General features: G+C 34.0%; 1 protein-coding gene across 1 annotated transcript; it reads right to left on the reverse strand.

Moving 5' to 3' along the window:
- Positions 1 to 265: 265 nt before the first annotated feature.
- Positions 266 to 17,425, reverse strand: LOC114349474 (T-complex protein 1 subunit gamma). Its single transcript, XM_028299858.2, has 10 exons — positions 17,264 to 17,425; positions 17,141 to 17,202; positions 16,871 to 17,047; positions 12,961 to 13,158; positions 12,666 to 12,902; positions 12,499 to 12,582; positions 12,054 to 12,377; positions 11,442 to 11,646; positions 6,052 to 6,230; positions 266 to 985 (listed from the first exon to the last, which is right to left on the reverse strand). Exons 1-10 carry the CDS (start codon positions 17,298 to 17,300, stop codon positions 833 to 835), a joined length of 1,656 nt encoding a protein of 551 aa, XP_028155659.1. The 5' UTR covers positions 17,301 to 17,425; the 3' UTR covers positions 266 to 832.
- Positions 17,426 to 17,740: the final 315 nt, after the last annotated feature.

Genomic DNA, 17,740 nt, shown 5'->3' on the forward strand with positions numbered 1-17,740 from the left:
CTCCGATAGGAGACGGTACTGCAAGAAGAAGGTGATAAGGTCTCCTTGTCTAAGTCCTGATGTTATACTAAATGGTATCGATGTTCCGTTTCCTATTCTTACCTGTGCATATGAATCTGTCACGCACATTTAAGTTAGCTCCACTAATTTTCTTGGTATTCCCATTTCTAGCATTGCTAGCCATTGTCTGCTTCTTTTTATCGAATCGTATGTTTGCTGGAAATCTTGCTGAAGATCTTCTGGATATCCCTCATAAAAAACACAATTTACGTTATAAATATTCTTTATTACAAACCGTTGTCAAATATAAAGTAGCGACATTTTATTAAATGTGAATGATGTGAATTAAGCGATAAAAACAATTAACAAAAAGACATTTTGCAAGACACAATTTTCTCCGCTTAAACAAACGTACAGTATCAGTTCACTAGGATCAAAATTACTGTCCTATAAACATAAAACACTACCCAAACGCCGAATACTCAATACGTAGACACACGAAGAGGATTTTCAAAAAATGGACTAGACAAAGATATTTTCACTTCTATTGGTTTATTAGTGTAAAGTTGAAGTGCACAGTTCCATTTTAGGTCTCAAATCTTGCCCAGAACATTTTTTTTGCTTCACTTTAGTGTGCAAACTTCAAAAATCATCTTTACCTGTGCATACCCAAGTAAAAAAACATTTTTTTATATATTTATATACAATATATTCCGTAAAAGCGTTGTACCGATATCGAAGAATTCCAGCAATGGACCAAGCATTATTATGTTTATAGAAATCTTGCAAAGACGAAGAAGTTATTAATTTAGTGAATGGTTGGAGCATTAGTTTATTCAGCTTCTCCTCTAGCTTCTTGCTGTTGCATTTGGCTAGGAGTTGGTGGTTCGTTGCCTCCCTTCTTTTTGGAGCCAGATACAATGTCGTCAATGCGAAGTAAGAGAATGGCAGTTTCTATAGCGGTTTTGTATGTTTGGAGTTTGACCTAAAATAAAATATAAGTGATTATTTTAAATGGTGGAGGGTGACAGCAAAACTTTTACGATTAACAGTGTTAAACAATAGACTGTTCAATAAATTTTGCGATTCGGTAAGAGAGGGCGTCGCTACAAGCCTATTTTTTTTGTTATGTTGGTACACTCTTTATATAAGCGTATGTGAAGTTTGATTTCAATCTGTCAATTTGTTCTTTGTTTGCAAACAAGGTTTAATAAAAAGCAAAAGAAATTTGTGAATGAATATTGAAAGTGTATAAGGACTCTTCGCCTTCTATTAGTACAGTAGAAAGATTAGTCCAAGAAGCAGCGCTGAAAAATCTCTTTGAATTTACTAAAGCTAGATTTTTCACAGTTGATTACTGTGATTGTGTAGAAAAACATACTGCGGTCGGTCAACCGAAACGTAGAACAGGGGTTACTGAGAGGGTATCAAAGTTGCTTTCCTACGAAGGTAAATAAATATAAATAAAAGTTATTATAGTCGGTCGGCTCCAGTGAATGTACAGGGTTATTCACTATATTTTGACCGCCTTGTAAACTGCTTTATTTACAGAATTATCCAAAAATGTAAAATACAAAAGTTATTCGATTTTTAAATTATGATTTATTGACAATATATTGTACTAGTGACGTCATCCATTTGGGCGTGATGACGTAATCGACTATTTTTTTAAATGGGAATAGGGGTCGAGTACTAGCTCATTTGAAAGGTTATTCAATTCTCTATTCAGTAATATAAACATTAACATGATTAATTATACAGGGTGTTCAAAAAATTTTTTTTAATTAAATTAATTGTTTAATTAATAATTCAAAAATTTTTTTTGGACAACCTATATAAATAATGATCTTAATGTTTATAGTACTGTATAGAGAATTGAATAATCTTTCAAATGAGCTAGCCCACGACCCCTATTCTCATTTCAGAAAATAGTCGATTACGTCATCACGCCCAGATGGATGACGTCACTAGTACGATATATATGTCAAAAAATCATAATTAAAAAATCGAATAACTTTTGTATTTTACATTTTTTTCTAATTCTGTAAATAAAGCAGTTTACAAGGGGGTCAAAAGATAGTGAATAACCCTGTACATTCATTGGGGCCGACCGACCGGCTCTGTCCCGTCATACAGCTGACCGACTATAATAACTTCTATTTATATTTAATTTAGAATGTGTGTACTGATTTTCAGCCTTAGTAAATGGATTTAATTACCTTCGTAGGAAAGCAACTTTGATACCCTCTCAGTAACCCCTGGTCTACATTTCGCTTGACCGACCGCAGTATGTTTCTCTACACACTCACAGTAATCAAATGTGAAAAATCTAGCTTTAGTAAATTCAAAGAGATTTTTCAGCGCTGCCTCTCCGTCTAGATGGGTTGCTGAATTTAAATGTGATCATACAAGCCTTGAAGAAGAGCCACGTTAAGAACGTCAAAAAAACAACATCATAAATCGCAGACAATTTCAGGATATTGTACATATTGAAAAATAGTCGAGTGACTGGAAGAGATGTAGCAGAAGCCTTAGGCATCTCATTGGGCACTGTAAAGACGGTTTTACATTATGCTATTTTTGACGTGCGCGCCTACTTCCAAGCAATTCCCATGCTAGACGAAAAATTAAAATATGTTCTATTTTTTTTTGCTATTTTGATGCAAGTTGTTGTCAAAATTCATGTTGCCAATATAACAAAATATATAGTTTATAATACTTACTTTACTTTCCGTGTCCGGAACACCAACAACTTTAAATTCTGTATTTCCAATGGTTGGCCACATAGATGGCCCTGTCATTTGCTATAATTAAGTCTTGTTCTGTGCAGGTCTCTCTCATCTCTGTGCATGATAGTAGATGCCGGCTGGTCTGAACCGCGCCACAGTCGCAGGTATCGTCCTCCTGGTATCCCCATTTTTTCAGGTTACTAGCACAACGTGAAACGCCGGTTCTTAGTCTGTTTAGCGCTTTCCAAGTCGGATACGGTAAATTGTGTCCAGCAGCCATTTCCTCCGAGGGAGGAAAATGTGTCGCAGTAGTTGACGCTTGCCATAGGTGTATTCGGCGCGTCTCTGGCGCTTCGGGGATGGATATTGATGTTTTCAGGAAGCTTTTCCGAGATCTTAGTCTGCTTGGCTGAGTTTGGTGGTCATATAAGGGGTGTCTTCGGTCCGTCTCCTGCTTTTTCCGTTCTACCTCTGACGTGACCTTTCTCCTGATTGGTGGTGGAGCAATTCCAGCAATGGGGTATACCTCTTCGATAGGTGTCGGTTTCAGGCAACCCGATATTATACGGACCGTTTCATTTAGAGCCACGTCGACGTTCTTTGCGTGAGCAGAGTTTGCCCATACTGGTGCTCCAAACTCCGCGGCCGAAAAACATAATGCCAAGGCAGAAGTGCGGAGAGTGTGTGGTTGTGCTCCCCATTTTGTATTAGTTAGCTTGCGGATGATATTATTTCTGGCACTTACTTTCTTCTTAACATCTTGACAGTGGTATCGGTAAGACAGAGTTCTATCCAGACGGACGCCAAGGTATTTTGGCGTCTTGTTGTGTTCCAGCATCTGACCACGCCATTCCACCTCCAGCAACCTTCGGGCATGCTTGTTTCTCAGGTGGAAAGCACATACCTGGGTTTTTGTGGGATTGGGTTTCAGATGGTTTTTATCATAGTATAGAGCTAAGTCTCCCAGGGCATCTGTCAGCTTCACTTCGACTTCATTGAAGGTTCTTCCCTGAGCTGCCACCGCTGTATCATCAGCGTAAATAAATTGCCTTGTTTGTTGGTGTATGGGTTGGTCGTTGGTGTATATGTTGTATAGAAACGGCGCGAGGACACTTCCCTGTGGTAGCCCATTTTTTTGGTCCCTCCACCGACTGTTCTTGGACTGGAGCGTTACGTAGAAGCGTCTATTCTGGAGGAGACATTTCACTAACCTTGTTAGTCGGAAGTCCTTTGTAGTTTCGTAGAGTTTTGCGAGTAGCCGTTGATGGTTAACTGTATCATAGGCGGCAGTTAGGTCTATGAACGCTACTCCTGTTATTTCCTTCCGTTCAAAACCATCTTCAATATGTTGGGTGAGATTAAGAATTTGACTGCAGCAGCACTTTCCGGGTCTGAATCCTGCTTGTTCTGGAATAATTTTAGTCTCCACATATTCTGCGATCCGGTTCAGTATCATTCTTTCAAAGGCCTTGAAAAGGTGGCACAAGAGAGATACAGGTCTAAAACTCTTTGTATCCGCCGGATCCTTCCCTGGTTTTAAGAGGGCTACCACTCTAGCTTTTCTCCAGATTTTGGGGATTTGTAATGTACGGATGCAGCAATTCATCATTTTTACGAGCCACTCTACGGTTTTTAGTCCAAAGTTCTTTATTTGCTCTGTTCGTATGTCGTCCAGGCCAGCCGCTTTATTATCTTTCATTTGATGGATCGCGCCTCTCATCTCCTCTAGACAAAAAGAGGTACCTAGAACATCTCTTTCTTCGTCGATATTCCGTTGAGCTCTCACCTTGTTCTTTCTTGATGTCGTCTTACCGTTCATTAGAAGATGATGGGCTATCTGATCGGGTGTGACTTCTGTCATGTTGACTGCCGGAGCAGCGGGATCGTTGCCAAGATTCCGAATCAGCTTCCAGGCACGTCTGCTGTTTTGTTTCATGTCCAGACTCGTGACCAACTTGCACCACCTTTCCGTTCTGTTGGCGGATATCGCATGTAACATTTCCTCCCCAGCCTGTATTGTCGCTTCCGAGAAAGGGTCTTCTTCATATAGCTGTTCGTATCTTTTAAGTAGGGGTTTAGATTCTTCATTGAGCCCCGCTATGTACTCAGTTCGACAACCTCTAGGGATAAATTTCCGTGATACTTGCTTTACGATTTCTACAAATTTATCGTATGAATCAGGGCAAGGTTCTAGCTGGGAAACTTCTTGATCCAATGTTTCAGAGAATTTTTCCCATTTTGCTTTAGTAAAGTTGAACCTTCTAGTGTTTATAATGAAACTTAACCTTATAAATGTTATTTATTGGATGTAATAATTTGTGATTTATATTTGAATATATTTAACGATGGACTGAAATTTCCAGGTGAAATATCCAAAGTCAATTTTTTGATATATTTCTTCTGTTGGCAACAATGAAAGTGGTATTAAAATTGCACAGAAATAGCGCTGATGTAACAAGGTCAGGCTAGGCAAGAGATATGCAATGCAAGACGGACTTGCATTGCATGAGACTTGCATAGCCTAGATGTAAAGCTGCTTTAAGCAATATTTTGTCTAAAGTATTGGGTTTCAGAAAGCTGTGTTCACAATGAGTGCCGAATTTGCTAATAATGGAACAAAAATAAATTTGAATGCGTCTTTCTGAGTAACATTTACAGCATTTTCAAAAAGATAAAGTGGATTTTGTGCATTGATTCGTCACTTGGGTACTTGGGTCTATCACCATGATGCTGAACCAAAACAACATGCTACAGAGTGATGGGAACCTGCTTCTTCGGCTCCGAAACGAGTGTCCAGAGATCAACCAAGAAGTTGGTAGCATAGGTTTTTCTGATGCGAAAGAAATTTTATTTGCTGATTACTTGCAAACTGGTACCTTTTAGACCAGCCGAAGGATATAATTCGTAAAAAAATACCTGTTTTTTCCTGTTACCTGTTTTTTTTCATTTTGTGAAGAAAAAAATCCTTTTTAATCACAACAATGCACTGTGTCTTATGAGTATTTGGACAAATGCTAAAATTCATGAATTAAAATCCGATGTGTTTGAGCATCCACCATATTCACCAGAATTGGCACCTAGCGACTTCCATCTGTTTCAATACCTAAAAAAATTCATGCACGCAAAGCGTTTTCTATCAAAAGATGAGGCCATAATAGCTGAAGAAGGTCATTTTGCAGCCCTTCCAGATTCTCACTTCCAGGGAGACTATACTGAATAATAAAGTGTATTTCAAACCATAAAATTGCGTTTTTCCTATCGAACCACAAAACTTATTTGAACAGCATATTAATAATAAATATAAATATGTTCTTTGACTTACAGCTAGAGGTTCCCACAGTTCTTTCTTGTCCATCTCTACGAGCTCTCCAGTTTCGCCATCAATACCCCAAAGGCATGGTTTGTTAACGTCCGTGTGGTTGGCGTGTTTCGCCCTCAAAGCAGTTAATGTTCTGATTGTGTTTGCTCCGCAGTTCTGAGTAAGAGTTTTTGGAATAATTTCTGTAAAAACGGAAAAACAGATATTAAAGAAATTTATATGTGTAAATATAAACAGTGTTAGTGTTCGATGTGCATAAAACACATATCATCCTATTAGAGGTAAAACTCACTAAGTGCACTTTTTTGAGATTTTGACATTTTTATCAATTTGAACTCAATACGGTACTGCCCAACTCTGGAGAAGTCACCTGGGGCTCTAACCCTTCTAATTGCTGAGATAATTTATGGTACAATTCACTAAGTGCATTATTGAGAATTTCAGTTTCAGGGCAAAACTCATTAAAACGTATTATTGCACTTAGTGTTTCCTTCCAATATGGAGTGCAATATTGTGAATTTCGGTTTCAGGGTAAAACTCATTAAAACTTCCACAAGGAAGAACTTCCTGTTGCCTGCCTGCCACCTCTTATAACAGAATGACCTAGTTACCTTTTGACCCATTTACAACGTGTGGGAGTCATATGTTGCCATAGGGCCTTATCCTTAGGAATTTTATCCATCCTTTGGATTTTGCGATGTTATCTTTTATATAAGACTTTTGTCTGTTTTTTGAAAGGTTTTGACCTTTGTATTTTTTGGTTGGCTCACCATGTTCTTGTAACACTGATGATGCTCTTGTTACAGAGCGAAAACATTTTGTTCATATGTTTGTAGCCTTTAGGGCTTTTTAAACTAATATACCTTTTACCAAGAAGAAAATTTTTTATTAAATTTCACTCATTAAAACTTATTATTGCACTTAGTGAATTTTTCCTTACAATCTGGAATGCCGAATCGGTACTTAGTGATCTTTCAAACAATACATTAGATAACGTAATCTATTTTGCGATTAAGCAGGCGACTTGTGTGTTACATTGTATTGTTGAAACTGTACAAACTGTACATTATATTTGTGTGCATTATCTGTTCGGCGATTGATTAAAAAAATATGAGATTAAATTTCTTTGTAAGCGTGCTAGCGTACATAAAGGGTAACATAATCTATTTTGCAATTAAGCATGCAACTTTTGTGGCTGTCGTAAATGCCGAAATAACTGCATTTATTTTCGAAGAACGAAACTTATTGTTCATTTTTTAAATAATAGACTGTTATTTTTGATAGTTCGTTGGTTGTAAGTCAGCAAAATTTTGTGGAGACAAATTCAATAACTTCTTAATATCCAATAATTGTGTTCAAGGAAAAACTCATCAAGTACAAAGTGTAGTTAGTGAGTTTTACCTCTAATAGAATATCAATATCCAATAATTGTGTTCATGGAAAAACTCATTAAGTACAAAAATTGATCTAATATTGATTGTATCATAGTTCCTGTGATGAAATATGGCTTAAAATATCTGTTTATTTATTTTTTTAAGTTGCATTAAAAAAATTCCAAGATTCAAGTCAGGTGAATTTAAAAAACAATTTGTACCTTTAAATCGATTTTTCTCCACTTTCTGAAAAGTTTAGTTAGTGAGTTTTACCTCTAATACGACGATATTATCCAGAATCAAAGAGGCCCCCCACAGCAGCCAGAGCCATCTAGGGTAGTAGAGCGAATTAAGACAGATATGAAACAACACCTATATCTTAGAAGCCCTCAAAAATCATACATACATAGTGCCCTTCAGATCTGTCAAAAACTTACCTTACATGATCAATATTATTGAGGCAATATCAATTATGATCAATTTATTAAATAAGGAGTACATTGAAACAATAATATTAATGGCAATAATAATGAAAAAAAATAAAATCCGTTTGATTTTTATTGAAGTCCCATCAATATATTGAGGCTACGTCAATATTATTGACACTGTGTGAGGGGTATACTGGTATACACTATATTGTGCAATAAAACGTCAGTCATCCTACAGGCGCTGTAGAGGTTGTTTGTTTGAATATTGTGTTTTTTTAAACCATTTTGAGATGGAAACAGATAGTGAAAAGAAGCGAAAGATTGTTGCAGCCATATAAGATGAACATTTCAAATCTTCAAAGCTGTTGCCAGTTGCTAGAAATCTTAATGTGAGTGCCAGTCGATCCGCCAGTGAAATGTCTTTCCAGATAATCGTATCTTGCTTTATTATAAATGGTGAAACGAGTACCACTAGGTGTTAAACTTGTTTCACTAAGTGTTTTTATTTCTTACATCTAAGTGATACGAAGGATAGTTGACATCTACACACTTTTAGAGAACATTTTTAAAATTTTTTATGTAAATCGATTTAACTTGTTCTCTTTAATAACAAATCTATAATCGGTACAGTATATTTTCCACCTAAATCTATAGCTACTTTATACCAATCGTACTTTGAACAGCTTATCACTATAAGCGAGCAATATGATAGAGCAAACCTTTTTCTATTGGGTGATTTTAATCTTCCATCTGCAGTTTGGGATGTCGATGATTATTGTTCCGTTGCTTCTCCTCAGCCTACAGCTACACAATCTGAAGCTGATTCTATTGAAACTATATCCAATATCTGTGCTTTTTTCAATCTCTTCCAGACCAACGAAATAACCAACGATAGAGGAGTTACGCTTGATCTCATTTTATCTCCATTGGGTATTGATGTATTGAAGGCTATCGACACTTTAATTCCAGTGGACACACATCATCCTCCGCTTGAATGCAGTTTGCAACTCAAAATCACAAATGATCATTTATCTGGTGAAGAGTATTATTATGACTTTGTTCATGCTGACTACGCAGCAATTCGTTCATCCCTTCAAGCAATTAATTGGGATGGTGCACTTCAAGGAAAAGTACTCTCTGACATGGTTTCTGTATTTTACGACATTTTTTATTCCATCATTGATTGTTTTGTTCCGCTAAAAAAAATCTGTGATAAGAAATATCCATGCTGGTACTCCTCTGAGCTGAAGAAGTTGCTTCACGAGAAGAAATCAGTGCACAAGATATATAAGAGCACAAGGTGTCCAGAAAGTTATGCAGCATTTAGTAACTTAAGAACTAGATGTAAATTTTTATCAAGACAGTGTTATGCTGATTACATTCAACGTACCGAACATTCTATTGTTAATAACGTTAAATCCTTTTGGAAATTTGTAAGTAGTAAAAGGGAAAATAACGCTATACCTAATACAATGACTCTTGGAGATCGTACTGCCTTCAATGGAACTGATATTGCTAATCTTTTTGCTAACCAATTCTCTTCCGTCTATACTAACCAATCCTTACATCCGCATGTAACCCAGATTTCACCTTTGGTTAATGTGTCTAATTATCACATTGAAATTTCAAAAATCTACGAAAAACTGTCTGAACTCAATACCAACAAAGGTCCTGGTCCTGATGGAATTCCCCCCACTTTCCTTAAAACATTCAGCTTCATTCTATCGCGCCCACTTTTTTATATATTTAATAAGTCTTTATCAACAGGGGAATTTCCAGACTACTGGAAAAACTCTTATGTCACTCCAATATATAAATCAGGTCGAAAATCGGATATAGGTAACTATCGTCCCATTTGTATTCTTAGTGCTATTCCTAAAGTTTTTGAGAGCATTATTTCCGATTATTTAAGTTATGACTTCTCGCCAATTATAGGGGCCCAACAATTTGGATTTACATCCAAAAAATCAGCAGAATTGGGTCTCATAACATATGTTGATTTTTTGACAGATGCTCTTGAGAGGGGTTTACAAGTTGACTCTGTGTATACTGACTTTTCCAAAGCTTTCGACAAAGTTAATCATGAGCTCTTGATTCATAAACTTTATTTATACGGAGTTGATGGCCTTATATTGAAGTGGCTCAAGAGCTATCTTACGCAAAGATCGCAAATTGTCAGGGTTAATCATCACTATTCTCATACCATCTCTGTTAACTCAGGTGTACCACAGGGATCACACTTGGGACCTCTGTTGTTTAATATATTTATCAATGATCTAATACCCTGTTTCCAAGTAAGTGAAACTTTGTTATTCGCTGATGATTTAAAATGTTTTAAAATAATCACATCTGAGGCTGATTCACTTAGTCTACAAGGTGATATTGATCGCCTATCTAACTGGTGTATGCAAAATGGTATGTGTTTGAATGCATCCAAATGCCATATTCTTCGTTTCCACCGAACTCATCATCCAATCATCTTCGAATATAGTATAAATAATCTGACCTTACATTCTGCCTCTGAAACTAGGGATCTAGGTGTGATCCTTGACTCCGCCCTTAGCTATAAATCACACATTTACAGTACAATACAGAAGTCTATGAAGATGCTTGGCTTTATAAAAAGAACCACTAGAGACTTTACAAACATCTCAGCTATTAAATCTCTTTATTTCTCCCTGGTTAGATCTCATTTCGATTACTGTTCCACAATTTGGTCCCCCTATTACTTTACTCATAAACTGAAGATTGAGGCTGTCCAACACAATTTTCTGAGATATACTGCCAGTAAGTTGCATGTATACTATGACTATTCTGTATTAGAGCGCATACTGAACTTACCTCCTCTTGAGGTACGCAGAAAACAAAGAGACTTAATTATTTTATTTAAAATTATCAACGGGCTGTGTAACTGCCCCGAACTTCTCTCCAAAATATCTCTATTTGTCCCCAGTCGTTCGACTAGGCAGGTGCAAACCTTTTATGTCTCTTTTCATAGATTCAATTATTCTTACAACACATTTATTCCTAGAACTCTTCGATTAGCTAACTCATTAAATAACCTCGAAATTTTTAATATATCAGTTTCCCGCTTTAAAAACCTAATTTCTTCCCTAACTTTTTAACTTTTTAATATTTTCGGCCAGAGCTTTTGTATTGTGTTTAGTGTTACATGACCTGTATGTATTAGATAACTTAAAACCGTTATACCTTACAACATTTCCGAATTGATTTAGGTGATATCTTTTGTTTGTAATTGTACTGACCTAATGTTATCTTATTCTTTTTTTTTTCTTTTTTGTAACTGTATTACTCATACGAGTTATTTTTTCTCAAACCACTTGGTTATATGTTATATTACGATAGTTTATGTTATATAATTGGTTAACATTAATGTTATATAATTGTATAATTATGTTATATAATTTAGAACACTGTAAAATTTATATCGGAATAGGGCTTGCCCGTGAATAAATAAATAAAAACTTTTGATCATACAACAACATTTAATAAGGAATATGAAAAACGATATATAAAATTGTCACAATGAATGAAAAATAAACAAATATATAGATAAATACGTTAACCTTACCTAAAGCGTGTGCAAGAGCTCTATAAGGTCCGTGCGTAGCCTTCTGCATCAGACGCTGGGCTACGGCCATTTCTATGGCACCACCTCCAGGCACTAAACGGGGAGATAGGACAATATTTCTGGCGACTTGTAGGGCGTCTTGTAGATTCCTTTCAGTTTCGTTGAGAATGTCTTTACTGGCACCTCTGAGTAAAATTGTACAGGCCTGTAAATACAAATGTTTGTAAAAGGTAAGGAAGAAATCGAAAATAATTGATAAAAAATTTGATTTTTTTCTTTATTGCGGAAAGACATTTCCAAATATGACAAGAAAGCGTCAGAGAAATTAAATGCTACGAATTTTTTTCTTAAATTACAAAAGTATCATGTAAATGATGCCAAAGTTTGTTAAACTGTTATAATGTTCGAAAAAGCATAAAAAGAAAAAAAACTGTCAAAAGAACAATGGGAAAACATAGTCCTTAAAAATTAGTATTTTATCTGCAATAATAAGCAATATTTGAGTTTATGCTGACGATTTAATTTTGACAGTTTTTAAAAACAATTTAAAAGTTTACTGGACAAAAATAGTTAATCTATAAACTCATGTTTTGATATAAAACATCTTCTTACCTTTGGATTTTTGCATTCGACCACAAAGCAGAAATACTCATCACCAATTTTCTTGATTTCGAAGAGTCCAGCTCCTAAGCCAACATCGCTTTCTTGTAATTCTTCTGTTCGGTTAACAATCGTGGCTCCACAGGCTCTGGCAATTCTGTTATTATCAGATTTTCGAACACGCCTGATAGCGGTAATACCAGCTTTCAGTAAAAAGTGTTGGGCCAAATCTGATACTCCTTTTTCTGTGAAGACGACGTCAGGTTTGAGTGCAATAATCTCATCACATTGACGCTTGACATGCTCCTCTTCCAGTTCTAATAGTTTGGTGAAGTCCTTTAAAAATACGTTATTATAAAGAATACATTTATACAAAATTTAATTAAAAATTAATTTAAACAAATAAATAAATAAATAACTAAATCTTTGACACAATAAAAAACTAAAAGACACTTACTGTTTCTGCTGAAATTTCTACGTTTGTTTGAGATTCCCCTTTTTTATATTCTAATGCACAATCCAAAAGTATTATTCTCGGATTCTAAAATAAAAAAGATTGTTTAGATCCTGGTTCAAAAAATTATTGAGAACATACTAGACAATTACTTATTAAAATGTGATTACCTGTATATATCTTTTCATTTTGGGATGGGTTACATCTTTATTAAGCATAACACCTCTTAAAATTTTAGATTCTTCAATGGATCCTCCAGGAATCTTCTCGACTTTGGCATACCTCTTGATATCAACTTCAGTTCTGCCATTTTCTTCTAATAATACTGTATTTACTGCATCTAAAGCAATATTTACTGCCAAATCTGACCATTTACTTATGAATTTTGTGCCAATGCAGCCTTTCACCTACAAAAATAATGATAAACCACTCTCCTAAGTCAACACTCATTTTAAGGCAACTTACGACTTGGGCAAGAGCATTTTTATCGTTTCTATCGACTGGTATACTTAATGGACCTTCCAATAACTGAATCATATCTTCGAGTGCTTGTCTGTACTGGCGAATTATGATTGTCGGATGAATATGTTGTTCCAAAAACTGTTCAGCTGCCACTAACATTTCTCCTGCTAAGACAATTACTGAGGTGGTACCATCTCCAACCTAAAATAATAAATAAATTATAATAAATGACCAAGAAATAGAGTCATTGATATCGGAAAGGAAAGGACAAGAATAAAAACAAACAACAATACAAAAATGTAAATAAAACAATCAAACAAAAAATCAAAGAAGTGAAAGAATTGTGGCTATTGGAAAAATGTGCAGCAATAAAAAGATTAAAAAACAACATGGGAGCTTTGGACATCTTGGCTATTAGTGCACCCTATGTAACGCACAGCTGAATCTTATGTTTGTGCGTCACAGTGTTGCCATGCCATTTCTTTCAGAATTTCAATCAATGTTAAATGTACCTACAAGAATAATAGAATAAGAATGTTTACTTCTCCGTCATTATACTAGGTAGAATGACAAATGAGGTGTCAAATGAAAGCTTATAATCCAAGGATAGTACTAAAGGTGAGAAATTAGACCTAGATTGTCTGTCCCTCAAAAAATAAGCGTTATATTTCGGCGTTATATAATAAGGCGATTTCAATTTAGATCAATTGTCAAGAACTTTTTATGTCAAAAAAATAAATGATCAAATGTTGAGCTACGGTATTTGCCAATTAGTTACAGAACCTACTAGAGTGACAAATGTATCTAAAACACTGGTAGATTATGTCCTGTCAAATACTAATAATATCATAGTAAATGTTCATGAAACTCCAAAATTAACTGACCACTCCATTATTTCTGTTAATCTAAGAAATACTAAAAGTACAGAGCATTATAATGTTAAGAAATTTAGAAATTTAAGTCAGAGTAATATTTTGACAATCCAAACTAATTTAATGTATTATAACTGGAATTTGAATTCTGTTGATGTTGACTCGATTTTTAATGAGTTATTTTTAAATTGTGAGATTGAAATCAATAAAACAGCACCTATTCAAATCTGCCGGTTTAACTTAAAGCTACCTTGGTTTGATAACGAAGTTTACTCTCTTATAAAATTACGTGATAATGCTTATAGAACTTTTAAAACAGCACTTGAACCGTTTAAACAGGAGTTGTGGAGTAATTTTAAAAGATATCGTAATGAAGTTGTTAATTTGTTAAAAACTAAAAAAAATCTTTATTATTTTAATAAAATAGATAGATTTAGACACAACCCCAAAGAAATGTGGAGAACATTAAAAAAATTAGTGAACATTAAATCCAAGGGTTCACCTCAATATGTTCAATTTGAAACAGGTATGTATTCAACATGTCAAGATAGCAAAGAAATCGCTAACCAGTTCAACAGTTACTTTGTTTCAAGTATCAACAATATTGTTGGAGCTTTGGATTTGAGGCAAACCTGGTGTAATAAAAATAGTAACTTATACCTACCAATAAATAAATTTAAATTAGTATCTTTAAACGAATTATGTATGTATGTTAATAAATTAGACAGTAAATGCTCAGTTCATGATATATTAAACGCTAAAATTCTCAAAGACATTTTTGAAACAATTGGGCATATTATACTAAATTTAATCAATACTTGTCTGTCTACTGGTAAAATTCCGAATCAACTTAAAGTTAGTACAATTGTACCAATTCAAAAAATCAATAATACAGTGAAAGCTGAAGAATTTAGACCCATCAATACACTACCCCCAATTGAAAAATTGATTGAGCTTGTTGTGTATGATCAAATTATTGAACATGTTAAAACAAATGCTATTTTGATAAGTAATCAATCTGGTTTCAGAAAGCAACACTCTTGTGATTCGGCACTTCAATTGACAATTAGTAAATTTAAAACTGAATTGGATCAAAACAAATATGTAGTATCTGTATTCTTAGACCTTAAGAGGGCGTTTGAGACCATAGACCGTAATATTTTACTGGCAAAATTGTGGCAGTATGGCATTAGGGGTGGAGTTTTTGACTGGCTGAATAATTATCTATCAAATCGCAAGCAGAAGGTTAAATTCAATAATTGTATGTCAGATGAACTTAACATTGATCTAGGTGTACCTCAGGGCAGTGTCCTGGGGCCATTACTTTTTATTCTCTACTTGAATGATATAGATCTGTTTGTGGATTGTGAGTTTGTCAATCTTTTTGCTGACGATACGTTAATAGCTTGTAGTGATGTATGCTTGGAAAATGCAGTGGCAAAAATGAATTCAATTCTAGAGGCTGTTTATAATTATTTAACATTAAACAAGTTAAAATTAAATGTATCAAAGACAAAAGCTCTAATTGTAACCAGTAGATATAAGTATAACAAAATCAATATAAATAGCATTAATTTATCCATAAATGGTGAAAAGATTGAAATAACAACAACTATTAAATACTTAGGATTTCAACTTGATAACACTCTTTCATTGGAAGATCATTTTGTTTATATACACAAAAAAATCAGCAAGAAATTATTCTTTTTTACAAGAATAGCAAAAAATTTATCTTTAGAAACTAGACTTACTGTATATAATTCAATAATCCAACCACATTTTGATTATTGTGCATCAGTCTTATATTTGTTCAACCTAAATAAAATGGGACAACTTCAAAAATTACAAAATCGTGGCATGCGTATAATATTAAGAATGGGTCGATGGACACCAATAAATTTAATGCTGAATACATTGAACTGGTTTTCGGTATATCAAAGGTTTCAATATTTTGCATTGATTTTTGTTTATAAAATTAAAAACAATATAGCTCCCGATTATTTTCAGCAATTTATTAATTTTCCTAATACACACATACACGATACTCGAAATAAAAATAACATATACTTTTCTAAAATGAATTATAGCAGCTCAATGAATTCATTAATATTTAGAGGTTTCAGAGAATTTAATGAATTGCCTAATGAATTAAAAGACTGTAGGACAGTTAAAAGTTTTAAAGATAAATTAAAGGTTTTCCTTAAAAATTTAAAGTAGTATGTATTTGAATTGGCGGTGAACGTGCACAATATTTTTGTTTATTTTTATTGACTTTTATTGGTTGGGGAACTTGTTAATTTGATTATAATTCGTTATTAATTTTGATTATAATTTGTTATTATTTTTTAATTTATTATTACATTTATTATTTTTTTTATTGAATTTTTTTATTGTGAATCATTGTATTGTATTTTCCTTCGTTTTATATGTAAAAAAATGTATTTAAGTTAAATTTGTATATTAGGTTACCTATTTTGAAATAAAGATATCTATCTATATATCTATCTATTATATTGGGGATTTCTAATGTCGACATTAAAAGTTGCACTATTTTTTTTTCTATAAAACATTTTGATCTAAAACTTACCAGAAAACTTCTTTGTACTCTCTACTTTGACATAAATGTGATTAAGAAGCTAAATTTTAAACTTCGTCTCACAACTTTTGCGATTAAACTTTGCAATGCACAAATTTTTCTTTGAAAAATTCATAACCTGTATCATAATAAGAATAAAAACTTGAAGCAGGTACCTTTGTATTTACATACTAAGAAATGAAAAATATGAGTTGAAGCGATTGATTATACATGGGAAAATAGAAGGAAAAAGTACTGGGGAGATGATACACATCCTGATTGAAAAATTTAAAAAAGTGGAGTGGAAAAATAACAAGAGAACTCTCCAGAACTTCTGCAGCCGGAGCAAACTGGGCCGTGATGAACTCCAATGTCTTTAAAGGACTAGACACATGAAGAAGAACAACAAATGAACAGTTTTTGTTAATTCAAGATCCAAGATCTGAAATTTTAATGTTGTACTTACTTCTTCGTCTTGTGTTCTTGCAATTTCAATCATACTTTTTGCAGCTGGATGCTGTACTGTAATTTCACGTAAAATAGCATTGCCATCATTAGTCATCACAATACCTCCCATTGGATCCATAAGCATTTTTAACATAGCTTGAGGACCAAGGCATGTCCTTATCACATCCGCGATTTGCTACAAAACAAAACATTAGGTTTATCTAACACTTTAAATCACTTTCTGTGTGATATTTTCAGAATATTGCAAAATCACACGTGCTTTCTTTACCTTTCCGGCATTGATGTTTTCCAGCTGAACTTTTCGACCGGATTCTCGTTTGGTATTTTGACCTAAAACACCAAAAAAAATTGTAGTGACGTTAGTTAATTAACAAAATGTTAAAATTCGTACTTAACACCAAAATAGGGGCACGTCCTCCACCAAACATTTTATTCTTTTATAGAAAAGTTCGAATGAAAAATGAAACAACACGAGATTCGAGAGGAACTCCTAGCTGTCAAAACGTCAATGTCATAGTGAAATTCTTCGTTTTTTTTACCTATGATTTATTTTCATATCACACGCTGGTTTTTATATGAAGGAAAGGCTCAATTTTTAAAAGCCTAATTTATATTATTAAGGAATATATCCTTTCATCAGAATAAAACCTTTTTTTATTTCATTTATAACTGCACTAATTGCACGTAACACACGGTCAGAACATTGAAATTTGGCAGCAGTGCATAGAGGTCCTATACGATTATCTGTCTTTGTTTACATTATTCATTCTGTTGGTGTTTTAAGAACTTTCCCAGAAAAGCTTTTCCTTCTCTCTATAATATTTCTATTTACATATATATCTTAAAATTATTTTATTCGCCCTTTTAT

Source organism: Diabrotica virgifera, chromosome 6, assembly GCF_917563875.1.
Source record: "Diabrotica virgifera virgifera chromosome 6, PGI_DIABVI_V3a".
Classification (NCBI taxonomy): Eukaryota; Metazoa; Arthropoda; class Insecta; order Coleoptera; family Chrysomelidae; genus Diabrotica; species Diabrotica virgifera.